Genomic DNA, 22,116 nt, shown 5'->3' on the forward strand with positions numbered 1-22,116 from the left:
TCTCATTATCAAGAATGAAAAGAAATGGAAAGGGATTCACCAAGTTCTTGGAAATTTCTTTTACTTTTTTAGATTTCAATATTTCTGCTTTACCAAATTCTCAAAATGAAATAACGGTATTCAAAGAATTTATGAAATACAGTATGTTAGAGATACCGTGATAATTATAGCCTTCATGTCATCCTTTAGAGAAATATGGAAGTTTGTTGTAAGGAGGAATGCAAGGGTGGTTATATAAACACCAGTTTAGCCCTGAGAAAGGGAGGGAGGGAGAAAGAGAGACAAACAAACAGACAGACAGATAGACCCTGTCAGGCTGTCAACATTCTATATTATAACTTGCAGTAATAGAGTTCCGGAAGTCCTAGTGGAGTTTCTTTCCCGACTTACCCTACCTCAAAGGACTGACACCCTGCCAAGACAAACAGGTTGCCTGAATACATGTTGCCCTTAGTAAGTCCTGCTGTTTTCAGAGAAGCTCCCACCTACATAAATTTGTATAGGATTGCACTCAAAAAATATCTATAAAAGAATGAACCAGATGGTCCACTCCCACTTTCCTTGCTTATTTATTTATTATTTATTTATTTAGCGTATGGCTGGTCACACACAGAATTAAAAGCACTTCATATTTACAAGTTAGAACAGTTAAAACAATTTTAACATCCCATGGATATAGGAAGGTTGACTGATACTTTCCTTTTGAGAAAAGAATGTACAGTTCAGGCAAGACTGTTTTTGATGAACTATAAATATTGGGATAAATATTAGAAAAGGGGTTATTGATAGAGTACGGTACATTAAAATCAGAACCTGAAAACAGTTAGGAAACAGCATGTATTTTGAAAAAAGGCAATGTAGCTTATAATTGCTGGCATCTTATGTTTCTCATTTTTATGGACTTTTCTAATAGAAAGCAACCTTATAAGTTCATCAGTGAATCTAACTCAGTAATTTCTACAATTTGGCTTTGAAATGGATTCAGAAAGGGGAAAAATATTCATTTCTTCCCACATGAAAGAAATTCTTTTAAAAAAGAATTGCAATAATTTTGGTGAGAATTTTAAAGCTATTTTCTCCAGATACCTTAAATAGCACAAATGTGGAGAATAGGATTTAATGTAAACTCTGTCTGTCTCTATAAGAATGTCAGATGATACAAGGTGAAATGTCAGAAATCATGGTAAGCGTTTTCTAAAATGTAGGGAGATGATTTCAGAATGGAGTAAGGAAGAGTTCAGAAGGCAGTCGTGTCTATATCAGTTTATTATTTTATTTACCATAATTTAAAAAACCTAATTTCATATAAAAACTTACCAATGATTTTAAATTCTTGGTTTTCATTTGCAGGTAAGCAATATAGTGTATTGATCAACCCATCTATTTCAAAGGGCAAGAAAACAATATGGAAAGATAGATTAAAATTACTTAACTTATCACATTTTGGTACCCCAATGCAGTGATGAGAAATATCTTGCCTTGGAACTTCTGAATATTATTTTGTGTTATGTATGTTTTTCTGCTCACTGAGAACATTCTTTAGCTGGTACCTTTGATCGTTCAAAAAAACCTGAAAATCTAAGCAGTTTTGATGCTGTCTATCCATGAAGAGCTCATTGCTTTTACAATCTTTTACCGCAAGCCAGCAATGTGAAATACAACACTGCTGACATTAACCTTAAGTAATGAGTCTCATTTTGTGTTCCTCATAAAGATGCCTGTTAGACCAAGACCATAAAACCTGGACAATTCTTTAGATTCCCAGAAGCAATTGAATATCACAGGATGTACAAAGAATGAATAGATGGGAAATAAATCCTCACTCATGGTCAGTCATGCCATGGTGTCCTCCCATTTGGATTACTGCAATGTACTCTATTTGGGCTGGCCCTTGAAGACCACCTGGAAACTTCAACTGGTCCAGAATGCAGCGGCACACACAGTGATGAGCAGTGCTTTTTTTGTAAAAGAAAAAGGTGCCGGAACTCACACATGTCATACAACCCGCCTTGCCTACCCTACAAGGTTCCATCCAAAAAAGGTGCCGGAACTCCGTTCTGAGCGTTCTATGAGAAAAAAAGCCCTGGTGATGAGTATCCCTAAGTTTATCCATATAACATCTCTGTTGCATCAGCTGCACTGCCTTCCATTTTTTTTCCAAGTGCAAATCAAGGTGATCATCTTTAAATATGGCCAAATTATCTTCAGGACTCTCTTTTTCTAAAGTCATATACTCACCCTACCAGGTTAGATAGGCTGGGCATGCTCCTAGTCCCTTCCCTTAAACACTGCCACTTTATAACAATCTCTCTTCTATGGAAGCCCTGTCATAGGGAACACTCTTCCCCTGAAGTTCAGCAGGCCTCTGTCCTCATAGCCTTCCATAAAAGCACTGAAGATCTGGCTTATCACTCAAGGGCGACATGACTGCATGTCGGAATCATGGGTTTTTGATTTTTATGTTTAGGGTTTCAGTCATTTTTATATGATTCTTATGGGAGACACCCAGAATGTGATATAAAATGGGTGGCTATATACACATTTTAAATAAATAAATCCAACGCTACTTCTGTAATTCTAGCTTTAATTGTTGATTATTCCACATTGACAATAGCTTAATGTTAAGTTGTTCTAATTGTAGGTAATAAGGCAGTTGCATGTTTTTCTTCTTTCTCTTTTGTTCAGTTTTAAGACTGAAGCTTAGCAAGAGTGAGAAATTAGGTGAAACACCAAGATGATATAAAAAAAGAAAATAAGGAAAAATGGGCTGGTCTATACAGCTCAATAAGGCATAAATAGACTGTAGCAGTAAAACCAAGATAGAGCGGAATGATTAAGAGGCATTAAAAATAGATTAATAAGTCTGGAGAAAATGGGCAGAAATGAATTACATGAAATAGAAAGGCATTATTGAAGGAAGTGTTTCCAAGGCTGACCCATGGAAGATGGAATTGTAAGGTATAAGGTCCTGGCTCATGAAAATTAATTGTCACGTCACAAGGATAATTTTCAAGAAAGTGTGTTTAAATGGCTCAGAATACTCTTTCCCTGCATAATTTACCATTCCGAGCAGTTCATCAATGCTTTTCTGTAAAGAACCAGTTATATGTCATTTAGCCTAAACAAAGATACAGAATTCCAGAAGAGAATATGTATATAGGTTTTATCCTTATAGATTATTTTTTTTTAAAAAACCCTTCAGTTTAGGGGAAATAATATTTCTTTTATTATAAAAGCACTTTATTGTGTTCTGAAAGGTATTTCAGTTGGACTTTTTTTAAAAAAAATACTCATAATCCAGGATGCAATTTCAGTAAATTTGCAATAAATGAGCTTAGTAAATATGAACATTGTATTTATTCAGAAGTGAGGACCAATTGATTGGAATGGAATTTTCTATATACTGTATATGACTGCAGCCTAAATTAAACCATTTAAATCCCATTAATTTCCACCAAATAGATTTTGATTTCAATTTAAATGTTTCGAGAATCCTTAATTTTAGAGTTTGAACCCATGCTTAAAAAAAAAGTTTGGAATTTAAGTAAAGGCAACTGTCCACCTCAGGTTCAATATGATCCAACAAAATTAAACACTTTTAAGAACCTGTTCTTGAAATCCAAATAAAAATTACAGGTTTTATTCACAAGGGCAGTCATAAGATTGAGAGCTATTCATTCAGCATTTCAAACTGTGTCACAGAATAAAACAATCAGCCATCAGGCTGATTACATGGGGTTCTCCTACCCTGCTGGAGGGTGATTTCTGAATGATAAGGTGGGGAAGTTATAGTGCATTCCTGCATTGCAAAGAGAATTGCAAGAGATTATCTCCAAAATCCCTTTCCATGAAAGTTACATACAATTATTTCTTTCTTTGTTTGTTTGTTTATCTAATATGCTGCCTGACTACAAGCAAAACAGAATGATATATTGCTGATTGCTTCTGAATTAGGTATTGAGCTAGAGAACATGCACCAGGAAATAGGGCTATTATTGGTGGGCAATAAGACTAATACTTAAGGTAATATCCACCTTAAATCTGAAAGAAATTGGTGAAAAAATTACAGAATAAAATATGTCACTTACTTATGAGGGAAATATACATATGTTTGCAGGTACTTGTGATAGTATCATCAGTTAGTTTAGAAAATATATATTAAAATGTCAGTGTTTTTTTATTGTAAAAATAAAAAAGTAGAAAAGAAGCTTACTGAAGTTCTAAATTAATTGATTTCCTATTCTCTTAGCATTTTTTTTCCTTTCAGGTCACAGAGATTTAGTTATGACTCAATTGATCTCATGTTCTTTTAATTGAATTTAGAAGATCTAGCATTCCCGCCCCCCGCCCCCCAAAGGCTATTAGAATGCATGAAACTTTATGCTTTGTGAAGTGAGATGCTAGTTTTCAGGGAACAAACCCATTCCCTTGAAACTATGATTTCTAAGCTGTAATAGTTAACAATTGCTGAGTGGTACGTAGACAAGAAATTTCAAGATGTACTTTCTAGATGAATAAATGTGTTGGAGAATGATACCATTTTGAGGAGGTTATTTCCATAGGAAAGACCTAATCCTAGGGTAATCCATTGACAACCGTTCATTCTGAAATACGCGCAAGTGGTGATTCAGTCATTATAAATCCAGAGATAGAGAGATTTCTGACAGTCATGTACATTCTGTAGTGATTCCTGATCGATATGAAAGTTGCAGCCACTATAAACAATCTAGACAAGCTGCTGGACAGTTCTGGGGAGAAGAACATTTCCTGTACTAGAGAATTTTTTTTCTTCCCCTTTTCTATGCAGTCATGGCTGATTCTGAGACTTCTGGACAAGTCCCTACCAATTTCATGGTAAGGTTTTTCAGAAGTGGTTTGCCATTGTCTCCTTCCTAAGGCTGAGAGAAAGTGGCTAATCCAAGGTCACTCAACTGGCTTTGTGCCTAAGGTTGGTAGGACTAAGTCTCACAGATTTCCAGTTTCTAGCCTGACACCTTAATTACTACTACTATTGCTACTACTACTACAAAAAAACAAAAAAACACCTGACTCTCACTAGAGAAGATTCAGAGTAGCTATATGAGTCTCTTCTTTAGGTGAATGTATTGAATTCCTGCTGTTTCTCTAGTTTTCTTTTTTTAGTGAATAACTATTCATTGCTGTTTCTGTTTGAAGATTATCTAACCTACCAATACATTCATTTCACTAATGAGTATGCACAAGGCAAGAGAGGAAAAGTGCACTCAGCATTTGACCACACTTTTTATATATGTGTTTTTTTTTTTAGATTGGAGGAAAATGTAATTGCAAAAGACATGTGTCTGGTAGACAATGCAATCAATGCCAGGAAGGATTTTACAATCTGCAAAAGTTCAACCCTGATGGCTGCAGCCCTTGTAGCTGTAATGCCTCTGGGACAGTTGATGGAGATACTACCTGTCACCAAAATTCAGGCCAGTGCAAATGCAAAGAAAATGTTATTGGTAAGTGCCAGGCAAGAATCTACATCCAGATCTCTTTGCTTTTTCAAGACATAAAATGCTTGTTGCCAAAATAATTGAAACCCAGATCAGCCATGCAGTTTTCATGAGAACTTATACAAATCTGATTTAGCAGCGTATGCTTACTGGGGAAAAAAATCAGCTTAAACTAAGTATAATCTGCTATTCAGATTTTTCTGTAGTTAGCAGAGATTTGCAGGTATCCCAACAATATCCACTTTCGAATAGTAAAATGGAATGTATTATTTGCTTAAGATTTGTTTTTGGAGAACAGCATTTTTTTTCATAGTGATATAATGTGCTGTAAGTTTCTATGTCAGTTTCCAAAGGGTAAATGGATCTTTCCTCAAAATATTTTTTACTATAGGGTTGCTCGCTCCTTCCTTCCTTCCTTCCTTCCTTCCTTCCTTCCTTCCTTCCTTCCTTCCTTCCTTCCTTCCTTCCTTCCTTCCTTCCTCTCTCTCCTATGAATATAAAGGTCACCAGAACTCTATAGAATCTATGTACTCTAGGATTTGTAATCATGGACCACTTAAATTTTATTTTTTAATTCAGTGTCAATTTAGTTATAATAAAATACAATCCTCAGGGCTATTTATCATTTTTAACAATACATGCTTTTTTGTTTTCTAATCCCACAAGATTTTTCCAGAAATTAGATTTGATTATAGTAATTTATTATTTTTAAGATAATTGAGGGGAGACACAACTATCTAACAACAAAATTTATCAAGTTCCCAAAATATAAAATGCATATAATGCACTTTGAAATGTTGATAAATGGGAATAATACACAGGAGTGGCTTTGTTTGTTTGTTTTTGATAAAAGGAATGATAACTCTACGTCTTTCATACATGTGATTTTAATATTAATATTAATATCATCCTATTAACATCCTTCTAATAGAATCTGTTTTATTGTAGAAATAAGGGACGCGGTGGCTCAGTGGGTTAGGACGCTGAACTTGTCGATCGGAAGGTCGGCAGTTTGGCGGGTCGAATCCCGAGTGCCGCGTAACAGAGTGAGCGCCTGTTACTCGTCCCAGCTTCTGCCAACCTAGCAGTTCGAAAGCACGTAAAAAAAAATGCAAGTAGACAAATAGGGACCACTCCGGTGGGAAGGTAACAGCGTTCCGTGCGCCTTTGGTGTCTAGTCATGCCGGCCACATGACCACGGAGACGTCCTCGGACAAGCGCTGGCTCTTCGGCTTTGAAACGGAGATGAGCACCGGCCCCTAGAGTCGGAAACGACTAGCACGCATGTGCGGGGGAACCTTTACCTTTACCTTTACCTTTTATTAATATGAATATTAATATCCTTCTAATAGAATCTGTTTTATTGTAGAAATAATATCCTACCTCCTGGAGAGAAAAGTGTTAAAATGCTATCAGTCCTTTGTTTACCTGTAGGATTTCTGAGTACAGGGTTAGAGTTTTGGTTTTAGTTTCACTAAAAAATAATTATTTGAAAGCACTTGTGCAACTAATGTATAACCCAGGAAATTTAATGACAAAACCTATTCTAGACTTAAATATGCCAAAAGGCATTTTGGTGGAGGGGAGGGGAATGTTTGTTTCTTTGCCAATAAACTAGTTAAAATGTAATATACATATTATATGTATGTATGTATGTATATATGTATGTATATATATATATATATGTATGTATGCATGTACAGTATGTATAAATCTTAACATAGCTATATTTTTGGGGAGAAAAAAAGAAACTACATATAATCTCCTAATTTCTAAGCAAAATTATTAGATGTAATTTCAGAATAGTTACTCAGATTTAATAAACTATATAACTATATATAAACTATTTTACATATTTATTATTAACCATTTGAAAACAGAAGTTAAAGTAACCACAAATTCACTAAAACTCTAAAAATAAGGGTTTTATAAGATACATTATCTTACTGGGTTCTTATTTGTCCTATTTGATACTTAAGACTCTTTTCTAATTGGAAAATATTTTTTTAAATAATAAAAATTAAAGAAATCAAGCTTAAGTTGTCATCATTGTGTATCAACAGATGGTTTCCTCATACTGGGGCAAAAAACAATAAGTGAAAGTGCCTATAATTTTATTAAGAAATTATAATAAACATTGTAAGGTTCTTTTTTACTTTTTAATTTTATATGGAGGATCACAGTGTTTTCTATGTATAGCACTGAACAAACTGAACAAAACTGTAATGGGCGGAGGTAGACTCTGAGCAAGGCATTTGAGATGCATTGGGCACCTATTCTTCAAGCTAATAATCTAGAATAAGGTCAGAAAAGACACAGAAAGCATAAAATTTACAAAGTCACTTTAAAAATCAATAAGGGCAAATGATTACACTCTAATGTGTAATTGTATAACACAAGCATAAAGATATAGGTGTGTGTGTGTGTGTGTGTATATACATACATACATATACATATACATATACATATACATATATATATATATATATACATACATACACACACACACACACACACACACACACACACACACACACATATATATATATATATATATATAAAATTTGTTTTCTGAGGTTTTTGCGGGTGTTTGTATGTAGATCTTTGGTCATTCGGGTTTTTTCCCACGTAAAATTGGAGGTGTCAGGGCAACGTTTTGACGAAATCTCATCCATCATCCTCAGGCTGGTGACTTCAGCTTCCTTCTCCCAGAACTTCTCCCAGAAGGAGGAAGCTGAAGCCACCAGCCTGAGGATGACGGATGGGATTCCGTTGAATATATATATATATATATATATATATATATATATATATATATATATATATATATATATATATATATATATATATGGGACGCGGTGGCTCAGTGGGTTAGGTCGGCAGTTTGGCGGGTCAAATCCCAAGTGCCGCGTAACAGAGTGAGCGCCTGTTACTCGTCCCAGCTTCTGCCAACCTAGCAGTTCGAAAGCACGTAAAAATGCAAGTAGAAAAATAGGGACCACTACGGTGGGAAGGTAACAGCGCTCCGTGCACCTTTGGCATCTAGTCATGCCGGCCACATGACCACGGAGACGTCCTTGGACAAGGTATTCTAAAATACTTATCAAACAACACACACACACACACACACACACACACACACAAACAAGACCTGGGGGAAAATGTTTGCCTAACGTTTGGGTAAGACATTTCTGTTCCTGGAGTACCAACGTGAAAAGTTCTTACTTAACTACTTGCCCATTGTATCACTTACCTATTCTATATCAAATTTATATTTCCCCATTTGCTTGAGATAGCAGTGTATAAAACATTTCCTCCCATGAGGTAGGAATTAACTTCCATACTTTCATTAACTGTGTATGTACCCACTATTGCTCGGTTTTTTTTTAACTAGTGAACAAAATATTGAAAGAGTCTACACGAAAGATGTGTATTTATTTTAAATAAATATGTGAATACTTAAAAGAAAAATGCTGGTTGTAAAGTACAAGTAACCTTAGAGGCTGTTGTCACTATATCAGTTTAAAAAAGCCTCATAACTGAAAATGTAACTAAGCACAGCAGTGTTATAGAATAGGCCCCGTTCAAGTTAGCACAACTGTTAAATCTTACTAATGATCCTATCACTACTAAAATACATTAGCACCAATAATTTTATTAAAGTAGGTGATTTATCTAGAATAAAAAAAAGGAGAAGAATGTGAATTAAATGCCAAGCATGTTAACTCCCCTGTACTTGTTAACATTGAATGGGATGCCCTGTAGGCCTTTGCTAGTATCGTTAGCAATAGATTACCTGTCAGGAATATGTATGGCATATTCAAATAAGCACGGTGCATATTTTTAAAACTGATATGATATGAATCCGTGTAGACCAATTTTAATAGTTCAAAATGAGTCATAATTCTTGTTAACAATACAGTTATTTTTAAAATTTGCAGCAATAGTGCTCTTTTTTATTTTCCTTATTGAAATTAAATGATATGCCTTAGGTGAGCCATTCATCACTGCTGAAAGAACTTGCCTTCTATTGGAGTTCTCCACTTTTTGCCCATATCTAATATGTTTCCCACTGTTTGGGGATTTGTTTTTTCAACATACAATATTCTAAGTATAAATTTGTGTACTCATGTGGCTTTTTGAAAGGAAGATGTTTGTTAAAACAGGGAACTGCTGATTTATTTAATTTATCATGTGACACAACCAACTGGACAATTAAATTTCATTTTTTAAAAAAATAAAGAATTCAACATTAAAAACTTCATTTTTAAAAGAGGGGAAGCACTTCTCAATTTATTCCCTTCACCTGTATATTAATAGACTGTACATTCCCTCAAGATTTTTAAAAAAATGCACTGTCTTCAAGGCAGCTTAAATTAAATTTCAAAAGAAAATTGATAGAGGCTGTTTGATGGTCCTTCTTTATTTCTTAGCTGTACATCTATATATAATATATATAATATAATATAATAATATATATATAATATAATATAATATAATATAATATAATATAATATATATATATATATATATATATATATATATATATATATATATATATATATATATATATATATATATATATATATATATATATATATATATATATATATATATATATATATATATATATATATATATATATATATATATATATATATATATATATATATATATATATATATATATATATATATATATATATATATATATCATCCTCCCCCCTTGTAATATGGTTTGGTGGGACATGGAAAGATCTAGACCAGCACAGTCACTGTTTAACATTTACACAAGGAATCAGATTAATTTTATTAAATAACTTAAAATGGATTGCAAACATGGTTCTTTAATATTATAATTGAGATAGACTGAGAATATTTTCTTGGCATGGATTGCAAAATGATTCCTAATTACTATTTATATATTTTACCAGGATTAAATATATACAAATAGTCCTTGACTTACAACCAGTCACATAACGACTGTTCAAAGTTACGATAGATCTATCTGGGGTTACTTATAATTTGAATTTGAAGTTCCACTGGTTGCCTCTCCCCACGGTCATGGGCACTTGGTAACCAGGATGTATTTATGGTCATTTATAATGTCCTGTGGTCACATAACCACATTTTATGATGGTTTTTCCAAAACATGGCATTTACTTGAGTTTTTTCCAAAACTGTGCCCAAAGCAAATGATTAGTTCACTTAACAACTGCAGTGTTTGCTTAATGATTACTGCAAGAAACATCATAAAATAAGGTCAGTCACATGAATGACCAATTTTAAAACCACCATGACTTAATAATTATAAGAAGAGGACTACCTGGGTTCATAAACCTATCACTCTGAAAGATTTTCACAGGACTTAAAACCTGAGCTTCCCCCAGGTCCATCTTTCTACCTATAGTATATCTTACTAATCCTTCTCTCTTCAGTTTGTTCTCCTTTCAAAATGTAAACTGGGAAATACTGTGATGCTGGGAATGATAGTTCTAATGCCCACCCATCTTAAGACATGTGCTGAAATACCAAGAACATGCTTTTTTTTGGCTTCAGATGTATTATACAAACAGAATAAATTGGTAACAAGAAAAGGAGAACCTTGGTGAGATAGAGGTCATCTTCTGCATCCGTTTTTACTTATAATTATTTACTATTATTTTGATATTGATTAATATTACAGATACTTTTTCCATTATATATTGTCTGTTTTAAATGTATTTTAAAACAAATTGTTGTTGTTGTTTTTTTAAAAAAAATAATTACAATTCAAATTACAGTTGAAATAGATATAAAGGAAGAAAGGTTTGTTTTTGTAAACTTTGGATGCCCTGTGGTATAAGGCTTAAGCAGTAGGTTGGACTTAGAAGACCTCCAAGGTCCCTTCCAACTCTATTATTATTATTCTATTCTATGTGGTTTACAATTCTCTGTGCAGACACGAGATTACTGAAGACTCTCTGTTTCTAAAGCATGTGCTGTATGACAGCACATGGCATTTACAACTCAGTGTACCTTTCCATACATTTCAGGTAATATTAGTTAATGGTTATTGATCTCAACTCTAGTAGCAAATTTAGGGCTTATCTTCTTGTGCCTCTCCCTTGGATTTCTCTGTATTTCATGGATGAATGGGACATGCTTTGTTATGTTATAGCAGGCATGTCAAACTGCTGGCTCATGGGCCGGATGCATCATGATGAAACCGCGCCCTCCCCATTGCCGTCAATGGGGAAAAAGTCACGATACGTCGCGCGACATCATGTGACGTCACGAGTTTGGCATGCCTGTGTTATGGCTTGTAGCTGGGTTTGATGCTGTGAATTGTTTTTAGTTGGGTTTTTCACAGCCTTCTGTGGAGCTTTCAGTCAAGGGGGCATATAATTGTAAAGGTTGGCCTGGCTGTCTTATTCTTCCTTCCCAATTAAGGATTGTTAGATTGTGATGTACAAGCCCTGCTTTAGCTGCAACATAGTATGTTTATGTTATTTTTATTACTATTTTGAATAAGAATCTCCTCTTTTTTAGGTCTCAGGTGTGATCAGTGCAAGCCTGGATATAAAGTCATCCAAAATATTAAGCAAGATGGGTGTGAGCCTTGCCTGTGTAACATCCATGGCTCCAAGAACAATGTGTGTAATCCTTCCACTGGACAGTGCACTTGTAAGCAAGGGTTTAAAGGAACTCATTGTGAGACCTGCATTGATGGCTTTTATTGGATGGATGCTTTTGGCTGTAAACCTTGTAGTTGTCAAATAGCAGGATCGGTTTCTGATACATTATGTGATCCCAAAACTGGACAGTGTATTTGCAAGCCTAACTTTGGTGGAAGGCAATGTGATGATTGCTTAAATGGGTATTTTAAAGAATGGCAAAACACTGCTTTATTCTGTGTGCCATGTAACTGTGATAAGTCTGGCTCCGTAAATGGCTCTTTAGTGTGTGACAAATTGACAGGACAGTGTCCTTGCAAAACTGGTGTCACAGCTCTTCACTGCAATCAGTGCAGGCCCTATATGTATAACCTTACTGCTCAAAATATTCTTGGCTGCATGCTTTGTGACTGTGATCCTGTAGGGACACTTCCAGGAACAGCATGTGACCAAACCAGTGGACAATGTATTTGCCAACCTCACCGCCATGGAAGAAGATGTGAAAAGTGTAAGCCAGGTAAGAAAAAGATGAGCAAAAACATCATTATCTTTTGTAAACCCCTATTAAGATTCTGTAAAATCCAATCTTGCAAGCTATATTGTATGTAAAATGTTTATTTCCTTCTTGATCTTTTTTATAGCAAATTCTCAATAGGTGGCATAGGGTATATCCATTCACAACAGGAGGAACTAATATAAACATATGTTATTTTGAATCAGAGCAATACTGGCTAGGCAAGTCCAATCAGCATATCTTTTGCTGGCAAATTATTGTTATTTCAATTCCACAATTTAAAAATGCATAGAGAAGTACTACATTTGTGTTCTAAAGCTCCTTGTCACAATCAAATCCCAAGAACTTCACAATTAAGTGACTGATTCCTTGCCATTAGTGTGGTGTTGACTCTTAGTGATCAATCAATAATTCTTCTCTATAATATTTTTTTCCCTAAACTGACCCTTTAGGTGTTCTAGTGGTGCATATATTATTACTTGTTGCTATTTGCTGTCTTCTCTTTTCTTCCACCTGAGTGGACAGGTTGGGAACATATCATCCTGGACAAGATCTATCTACAGTATGTGTCTATGTGGCTATTAATGTTCTATGCTGACTTAATTCATAATCAAATGTTGCTAAAGTATTTATCAGTAATATACAATGTAGATTACTATCTTGATTATACTATTCATTAGCTGAATCTGAATATCATTTGTTCCAAAACTGTATATTTCATGAAGATTTTTCAGGTGTGGTGCAAGGAAATATAAAATATTTTCATTCATAGCAGACATTCAAACTCGTGATGTCATGTGACGTCACACAACATATCGGAATGGGTTTGCTATTTCCAGCAATGGGGTGGGTGCAGCTTCCGCGTGACGCATCTGGCCCACGGGCCGGCAGTTTGACACCCCTGATTTATAGGTTGCTAAATGCATAATAAAAATATTGGCTATATCACTATGCATGGATGACATTTATAGAAAATATCTTTCCATATTTTTAATAATAAAAATCATGCATCTGAGTTTTAAATTCTACTTAGTTCAAATTTTCTTTTAGTGCATTGATACTCTCCCTCTCCAAGACAAACTGCTAAATTTTATCCTATTTTCTTATAAATACTTTACCAATATGAAACAGATAGAAGAAATTTGTAGGAACAGAGACAATAAACTTGATGTTCACTTCTTTGGACTAAATTAACCAATCAGCCCCTGGATCAGGAGGAGGTTTGACTAATATTAGAAATTATATAAGGCAGCCAAGAAACATTTGCCCCATTTTAACCATTAAAAATACTGGTATCTTTATAACAGTTCCATTTGTTTTATACCAGTGTATTTTAAACTTTTCAAGACCACAGAACATCCAACCATTCATCCCATATATATGAAACTTATATGAATATTACTTTGAAAGGGAAACTTGAAATCATATTGCAAATTCCCTATCATTTTCTTTAACATTAATCCATCTGTTATGATCCTTAATGTAATGTATGAGTGTGAGTATCTCAACTGAAATTCATTAAAGTCTTAGAAGAGCAAGATAACATACAGCCTATTTCAATATTAGTTTTGTTGGTAGCAAATGTAGGGAAAAAACACTGTCATTAAAATACTTGGAAGTAAAAGATAGTATGACAAGCCTTATACTGGCTCATTTTTTAATTATTTATTTGTTTTTATTCTGACTTTATTAGTTTTTATAAATAATTCAAGATGATGAACATGCTTAATACTCCTCTCTGTTCAGAACAACAACCTTGTGATATGGATTGAGCTGAGAAAGAGAATGATTGGCTCAAGGTCATACAGGTGGTTTTCATGCCTAAGGAAATACTAGATCTCACATTTCCTAATTTCTAGCCTAGTATCTTAACCGTTACACCAAATATGATGAAAGCTCATATACATTTTATTACAGATGTCTCAGATTTTTCAATTGAAACTACGAGGGCAATTTGGAAATAAATCTCTGATTATCAATGACAGACATTTGCAGATACAGAACTTTTATTATACACATTAGAAAACCACAACATTACATTACTTTTCAACATAATTGCCATTCAAATTGAAGCACTTGTCATAACGTCTTACAAGGCCTGAAATTCCTTTTGCAAAAAAATCTCCCACCTGGGAATGAAGCCACCCTGTAACAGCATCATGAAGTGCATTGTCATCGTTGAAGTGTTGCGACACAAGCCACTGTTTCATGTGCCTGAAGAGGTGGTAGTCGCTTGATGCTAAATCTAAGCTATTGGGGGGGATGTGTGTGATCAAAAACATCCCAATGGAGCTGCTTCAAAAGTTCTTGGGTGTGTCTAGCAGTGTGTGGGTGAGCGTTATTGTGAACCAATACCACACCAGAAGTCAGCATTCTCCAATGCTTGTTACGGATGGGTCATTTGAGTTTTTGTAACATTTCACAGAATTGTTGATCAAACCACACTGCATGAACTTTACTAGTGGTACTCCTTTAGCATCCCAGAATACTGTTGCCATAACCTTTCTGGCAGGCAGTGTTTGCCGAGCTTTTTTGGGTTTCTTTGGTGAATGCGTATGACACCACACCATTAATTGCTATTTGCTTTTATGGGTTCACGTAGGACACCCAGGTGTCATCGCCAGTTACAATTCTGTTAAGAAATTGTTCTTCTTCCTCAGCATAATGTGTGAGAAAGTCCAAAGCTTAACCCCTTCTGTGTGTTTTGTGCTCCTCAGGAGTTTTGGTACCCAACGAGCACAGAACTTGCAGTATCCCAAATTTTCTGTCACTACCTCATAAAAAAAAAGCCGAGAAATTTGGGAAAAGTGTAAAGAAAGTGCAGATATCATGAACCAATGGACTTTGCAGACCTTTTTTGTCAATTTCCTACATGAGTTCATTGCTGACTACAGATGGGCAGCCATTTCTTGCCTAATCGTACATTTCACTTTGTCCATCTTTAAACATGTGACACCATTGACGTATCACACCTTCACTCATCATGTTTGGTCCATAAATATTACACAGTTCACGATGAATCACAGCTGCTGAAAGTTTTTTCACACACAGGAATCATATTACTGCACACACTTCACATTTAGCTGGATTTTCTCTGGCAGGGTTCATTTTCAATTGATCTAGCGGACGAGTCAACTGCAACACAATCTTCTCCTTCCACTCTTCACTGCCTACTGAACTACTGTGCACGGTGCCATAGGACGGGCATCGCTATCCCCGCCTATTTCTCGCACATGCTCAAATGGAGGTTTATTTCCGAATTGCCTTCATAACTAGAAGACTTTAGGATGAAAATCTTCTAGTTATTTTTAAGCGAAAAGTCTGAAACATCTGTAATAAAAGGTACATAATAGAAAAGAAATATACAAAATACATAATTTATATGGAATACAGATGGTCCTTGACTTGCAACAGGCATTTAAACAACTGTTCAAGTTATGACAGATTTTTAAAAAGCTATGTACAACCTGTTTTCAAAGTTTACAAGTGTTCCACACGTATAGTTCCAGAGTTACATAACTGCAATTGGCTTGCATTTACAGCTGGTTGCAGCATCCTGCAGTTACATGACCACCATGTGACTTTTTTCTGATGGTTTCTGGCATATTTTGCTGGTTTCTGAGGAAAATTACCATTGGAGATGCTGGCTATGCTTAACAACCATGTGATCTGCTTAATAACCATAGTGATTTACAGTAAAATTGAATCTGATCAGGTGGTGCCTCGATTTCTGACTCAACAACTTACAACTTGAATTCCAGGCTTCACTGTGATCAGAAGTCAAAGACTACCTGTATGTACTATAAAACCTACCTTTGAAAATGTATGAAAGTCTGTATATTATGCATAAAATGTTGTACTTATGGTTTGTGGATTGGTAAGATAATAGACTTAACCAAATGAGGATTCAAAAACTGAGAAACTGAAATTGTAAGATACTTTCATACTGCATTGAGCTCCAAATCCATCAACACTTAAAAGAGGAAAAAATATTGATAAAAAAATGACTTCTCAGCTTCAGTAAATGTAAGAGGTTGTGTACTTTTTAATTCCAATTTCACTTTATATTTTCCATTCCTTTAGTATTTCTTTTCTAGTTTGTGACAAAGCTATAATAATGCATATTTTACACTATTTTCCAATTTATTAGGTTTTTATATTTCTGCACATGGTGAGAGTAGCTGTCTTCCCTGTTTGTGCCATCCAAGTGGTTCAATCAGCAATATTTGTGACACTCTCACTGGCCAGTGTGTTTGCCATGATTCTTCTGTATCTGGAATGAAATGTGACCACTGCAGTGACAACTATTTTGGATTCAACTCAGAAACTGGGAAGTAAGTTTTTATTGCAAAGCTAAGCCAATTGGAGTTGTAATTCACATAGCTGTTCAAAAGAAGGAAAGTACTTTAGAGAAGCAGCTAAGGAAATGTTACAGAAGATTCAGTTTCTAGTGCCTTTTTATCAGCATCCTGGAGAGTTAAGTAATAGGTGAATGCAAAACTTTGATAATACATTTGAATTATAAGAGCTTTCCAAAACTGAAGCAGGTCTCCACTGGATTTTGACTTAATTTACCTCTCTCTCTCTCTCTCTCTCTCTCTCTCTCTCTCTCTCTCTCTCTCTCTCTCTCTCTCTCTCTCTCTCTCTCTCTCTCTCTCTCTCTCTCTCTCTCTCTGAAAATAGGAGAAGGAAAGTGTGGTGGATATGTTTGTAGTCTTGGGTTATTTATAAAAATAATATTAAATAAATAAATAAATATCTGACCTTTTTCTTCAGGAGCTCACAATTTATTTATTTATTTATTTATTTATTTATTTATTTATTTATTTATTTATTTATTTATTTATTTATTTATTTATTTATTTGTATACCGCCCTTCTCCCTAAGGACTCAGGGCGGTGAACAGTGACATAAATATCAAATGCACAAATACAGATATTGAAAACATTAATGTAGAAGATAAGTTACCTTAAAACAATAATTACAACAGAACCCGTCAGACCAGACCAATAGCACTTCCCACTCTGCAACAACAGTAATAATTTGGTGATCATTAAGCTAAGAGTCGTAAATTGAGAAATACCTATAAACTTTCCTTTCCCACAGATAAAGCGTTACAGTTCCTAATCTAGCAGAAGCGTGGGAGAAACACTTTTTTTTTACCTTCTGCAGCAGTCTTCTAGACGTCTGTATTGATCTATCACCACCAGGGACTAGAAAGGAAGCCGTGTTTGGGGCAGTCTGAGATGGCCAATAGGGGTATGGCCCTATGCCTCAACCTCACCTTAATACAAAGTGTGGGGTGTCAAACTCGCAACGTCATGTGACATGTCGCGACTTTTTTTCCATTGCCGGCAATGGGGTGGGCACAGTTTCACCATGACACATCCGGCCAGCAGTTTGACAACCCTGTGTTAGATGATAAGAGCATTTCTTCTCTCAAGTTGTAGTCAAATATTGAAAGTAATTTAATATAGCGTATCAACATGCTGAAATATCTTATTCTTGGGCCTCAGTTACAATAAGAGATTAATAATTTGGTCTTCTTTACAATGTTTCATACAAGGGTTTCTGAACTAATTTTCTTTGCAGTACATTATGTCATTCCACTTGTGTTCTTTTTTCTGGTTTAAATTATTCTGATGAGCTAATAATATTGGGAGAAACTATTCTCTAATTTCACTGCCTGAGATACATTAAACCCCTTCATCTAGAATAAAAGCTAAGTAATAAATATGTGAATAAAATATAAAGTAAATATTGTAAAATGAATATATCACATAACACACTCAATTTTATATATTTCTGAAAAACTATAACATTATGTATTGTTATGTTCAGAGATTAAGCAATCTCTTTTTGAAAGGGGATTTAGCTTGACTTTCTACAGATGAAAGAATTTAATACAGTTCTGGGAAAAATACCCTTTCTGTGAGAGACTGTGAAAGAAAAGAAATGACAGTGATGTAGTTTTCAAGAAAGAAAGAATATTTTTATTATTATTTAGTCCCAAAGGATATTATTCCATAAAACAAATTTGCAGCTTTTTTTTTCTTTAGCTTTTATCAGCCTTTTAAAGGGTGTTGAACTCAGGAGATCACACAGTAAAAGTTACTAAAAAACAACCAACAACAACTCCTAAAAAAAAGTCAATTGCAGTTGTAAGAGTTACTAAAATAGTAATAGTAAGATTTATTTAAAGTCATTTAAATTTGTTTAAAATAGTCTGTCACAACTGCCAGTTGTATATGATCTGTTTTATGTAAATACATTTAAATAATTTTTACACATTTAACAAGTTTCTCTGAAGAGTTCTGATTTTTTTTCCAAAAAGAGACACATGCATTGCTTACAGGAAAATAAGAAATATAATGGTATAAGATGTTCACCTAGCATGGTTTGTTCATTTAAAATACTTCTGGTCTTACAGTAATGAAATCAGAATAAAACATTTACGAATCTAACAAGAAGCAGTAATTAAAATTCATAATTTAACCACTGAAAAGCATCTAATTTTAGAAAAATAAAAGCACTAAAGGGAGTGCTTGAATATATGAATATGCCTTTAAAGATTCCTTAAAACTGGCTGTGCTGGATTTCAAAAAAATGTTTCCTATTTAAGTGAGACAATGAAGAATGGGAACTCTTTACCACCTCTCAAGGGGACAAAATAAAAGAGGCCTATTCTTGATCTTAAAATAGGGCAGACTGATGTGGCTGAAAGCAGCCCTTCAAGCATCCATGTACTTCTGGTGGGCCATTTTAGGCCTGGGAGGCCTCCTCCAGGCCTTCCAGGCCTAGAACAGACTTCTGGAAACGGTGTACATTCAGCCGGTTCTCTGAACTCAGCAAAATTTAGCTACCAGTTTTGGTGAACCGGTGCAAACTGGCTGAATCTCACCACTGACCTTCTAGTTATGGCTACTAAAAACTCATGGCAAAGTTTCTCACCCTGGTAAGTTAGGAAATGATAAAAGGAGAATGTGCCTCCTATAATAGCTATAGCATAGCTTAGGGTGAAATAAATCATTGCCTTCCAATAAATGTTTTTTTTTTCTTTTCTCTCTGATTAAAAACTTTAAACATTTGAAGTTTTTTTTATTACGTGTCATCAAATTGATGTCAGCTCTTAGTGACCACATAGATTGAGTTTTCTCAATGACGATCTATCCTTAAACTTTTCCTTCAGGTCTTACAGTATCATCCATTGACACTAGCATTGAATCCATCCATCTTGCTGAGGTCATCCTCTTTTCTTTTATCCCATATTTCCCAGACTTAGAATCTTCTCCAGAAAGCTACTTCTTCACATAATTCATTTGAAATAGATAATTTTAATGTGGTCATCTGCACTTCAAGTGAAAATTCTGGTTCATTTATTTGATGAGCCATTGGCTTGTTTTCCTGGCTGTCCATGATATTCTCTGGAGTCTTTTTTGACATAAAGTTCATGAGGTTTCTCATGAAGACAATGAAATGTTCTAGGATTTCCATTTTTCTAAGCACATTCCACAACTTGACACGATTGAGCCTTTCTATAACCAGTGAAGCACAAACTGACTTCTTTTTGATGTTCTTTGACTTTCTCAATTTTCCAGTATGTACTGTGTTTCCCTGAAAATAACACCTATTCTGAAAATAAGACCTAGCCCGATTTTTATATATGTGCCTAATATAAGCCCTATTTCAAAAATAAGTCCTAGTTAAAACCCCGCCATTTAGTTGCATGAGGTGGGATGAGGCGCACGCATAAAAATCAAGCTACAGTGGGGTGGAGGGGTGGAGCTGTCCCACGCACCCTGCACCCACTTACCTCAAGACTGCTACAGCCAGGTCACCTGTCGTGCTGCTGTCCCACTTTTTCTGTGGCCACTCTTGGCAGGATGCCAAGTGGCACGTCGCACCCGTGCCACCATTCACAGCAGGATGCCATGTGGCACATTGTGCCAGTGCCACCACTCATAGCAGGATGCCATTTGGTGTATTGCGCCGGTGCCGCCATTCAGCTTGCAGCAATTCTGCCACAGTGGCAGCATCAGAACAATGTGCTATGTAGCCTCCTGCCACGAGCAGCAACACTGGCATGACACACCACATGGCATCCTGCCACAAGCAGACACAAGCAGAAGTTTGGCAGCGGTGTGACAGCTGTGTGGGTGCATGGGAGGCCTCGCTGTGGCAGTCCTAAGGTAAGCAAGTAAGACATCCCCCCAAAATAAGATCTAGTTCTTCTTTTGGAGGCAAAAATAAATATGACCGGATCTTATTTTTGGGGAAACATGGTATTACCCAGCAGCAATAATGCTTTCTGTTCTTCAGCCTTTTTGAAACCAAAATGAACACCTGGTAACTCTTTTCCCATGTAGTGTTTTCTTCATAAAAATATGTGATTTACCATTGTCTTTTTCCACTGACTTTGAAATAATTGCTTTGATAATTTGTCTCCAGATGTAATCTTCCTCTATTACTGGTTGCTAGCATAGGGTCATCCCTTGGTTCAGCTGCACAGTTGGGATGCTCTTCAGGCTGTGGGTGATCCTACTGGAAGCATATACTTTTGGTACACCCTTTGGACATTCTTTGTGCATTTTTCTCAGGGATACTAAAACACCCACTCCTCTCATCACAATGAGGCAATAAATATAAAATATTATAAAAACTAGCAAATCATTTTTAACTACAGTTTTCCAACCCTGGGATCCATTTGGTAGTCCTGTTAATTATGAGTTGTTTGAATCCTTTAATATAGCACAGAGATGAGCATTTTTTCAGCCTCCAGAAGCGATGGTAGCCTGGAGGTGTGACAATGTCACTAGAGGGAATATGGTAAAATCTCTTCTTTTGGGGTGGGAGTGGGGGAAAAGTGATATATTAGAAGTATGAATTAAACCTAGCAGAGGCTTCGCAGATGTATGTGCACTTATTTCATTTTTAAAAACAAAAATTATGTCACCAAATGTTATTGGTTTGCCACTGAATTTCATCATTGTGCCCTTGAGGCCATGAGTGGCTCATCCCTGACTTACCAAAAATCTCATTCAGTCAAAAGCATCTGAGGTTTTTTCCCCCCCAACATTATGCATTGCTATCATCCATACCATTCGGTTCCAGAAGATATTGCAATCTGTAACAGCAGAGTTATGAGTGGAACAGAAGGCACTTATGGGTGGTTTGGGAGCACTTGTGAAAATTAAATGCTCCAACTTGTGCAAGAGGAAATGCATTTGTTAACTTTATTGGCTATAGTCCAAAGTTATTAAGCATTAGAGAAGTTGCCATATTATTAAAGCGTGAAGTAAAACATCTACCCAATAGGGGCTGTCTTCCATAGATTTACATTTGATATCTGGTGTGATAACCTAAATAATAAAATAGTCAGATGAGCAACTGCTACTTATCAGTAGTCTCAGAGCAGGTTTATTTATTTTCTTGTACTGACTGGATAGAATGCTATGTTTTTGTGGGGGATA

At 35.3% G+C, this 22,116-nt stretch overlaps 1 protein-coding gene across 1 annotated transcript in view; it reads left to right on the plus strand.

The window, feature by feature from the left end:
• The window catches only part of USH2A (usherin), a gene marked incomplete at both ends in the record, with an annotated part of 493,855 nt that overhangs the window by 70,486 nt on the left and 401,253 nt on the right, over window positions 1-22,116 (plus strand). The window contains 3 exons of the mRNA XM_081312822.1: window positions 5,288-5,483; window positions 12,008-12,649; window positions 16,797-16,980. Coding sequence (XP_081168948.1) covers window positions 5,288-5,483; window positions 12,008-12,649; window positions 16,797-16,980 — 1,022 coding nt within the window. The remainder of the gene's footprint in view (window positions 1-5,287; window positions 5,484-12,007; window positions 12,650-16,796; window positions 16,981-22,116) is intronic.

The sequence above is a fragment of the Vipera berus genome (assembly GCF_964194415.1).
Source record: "Vipera berus genome assembly, chromosome: 1".
In the NCBI taxonomy this organism is placed as follows: Eukaryota; Metazoa; Chordata; class Lepidosauria; order Squamata; family Viperidae; genus Vipera; species Vipera berus.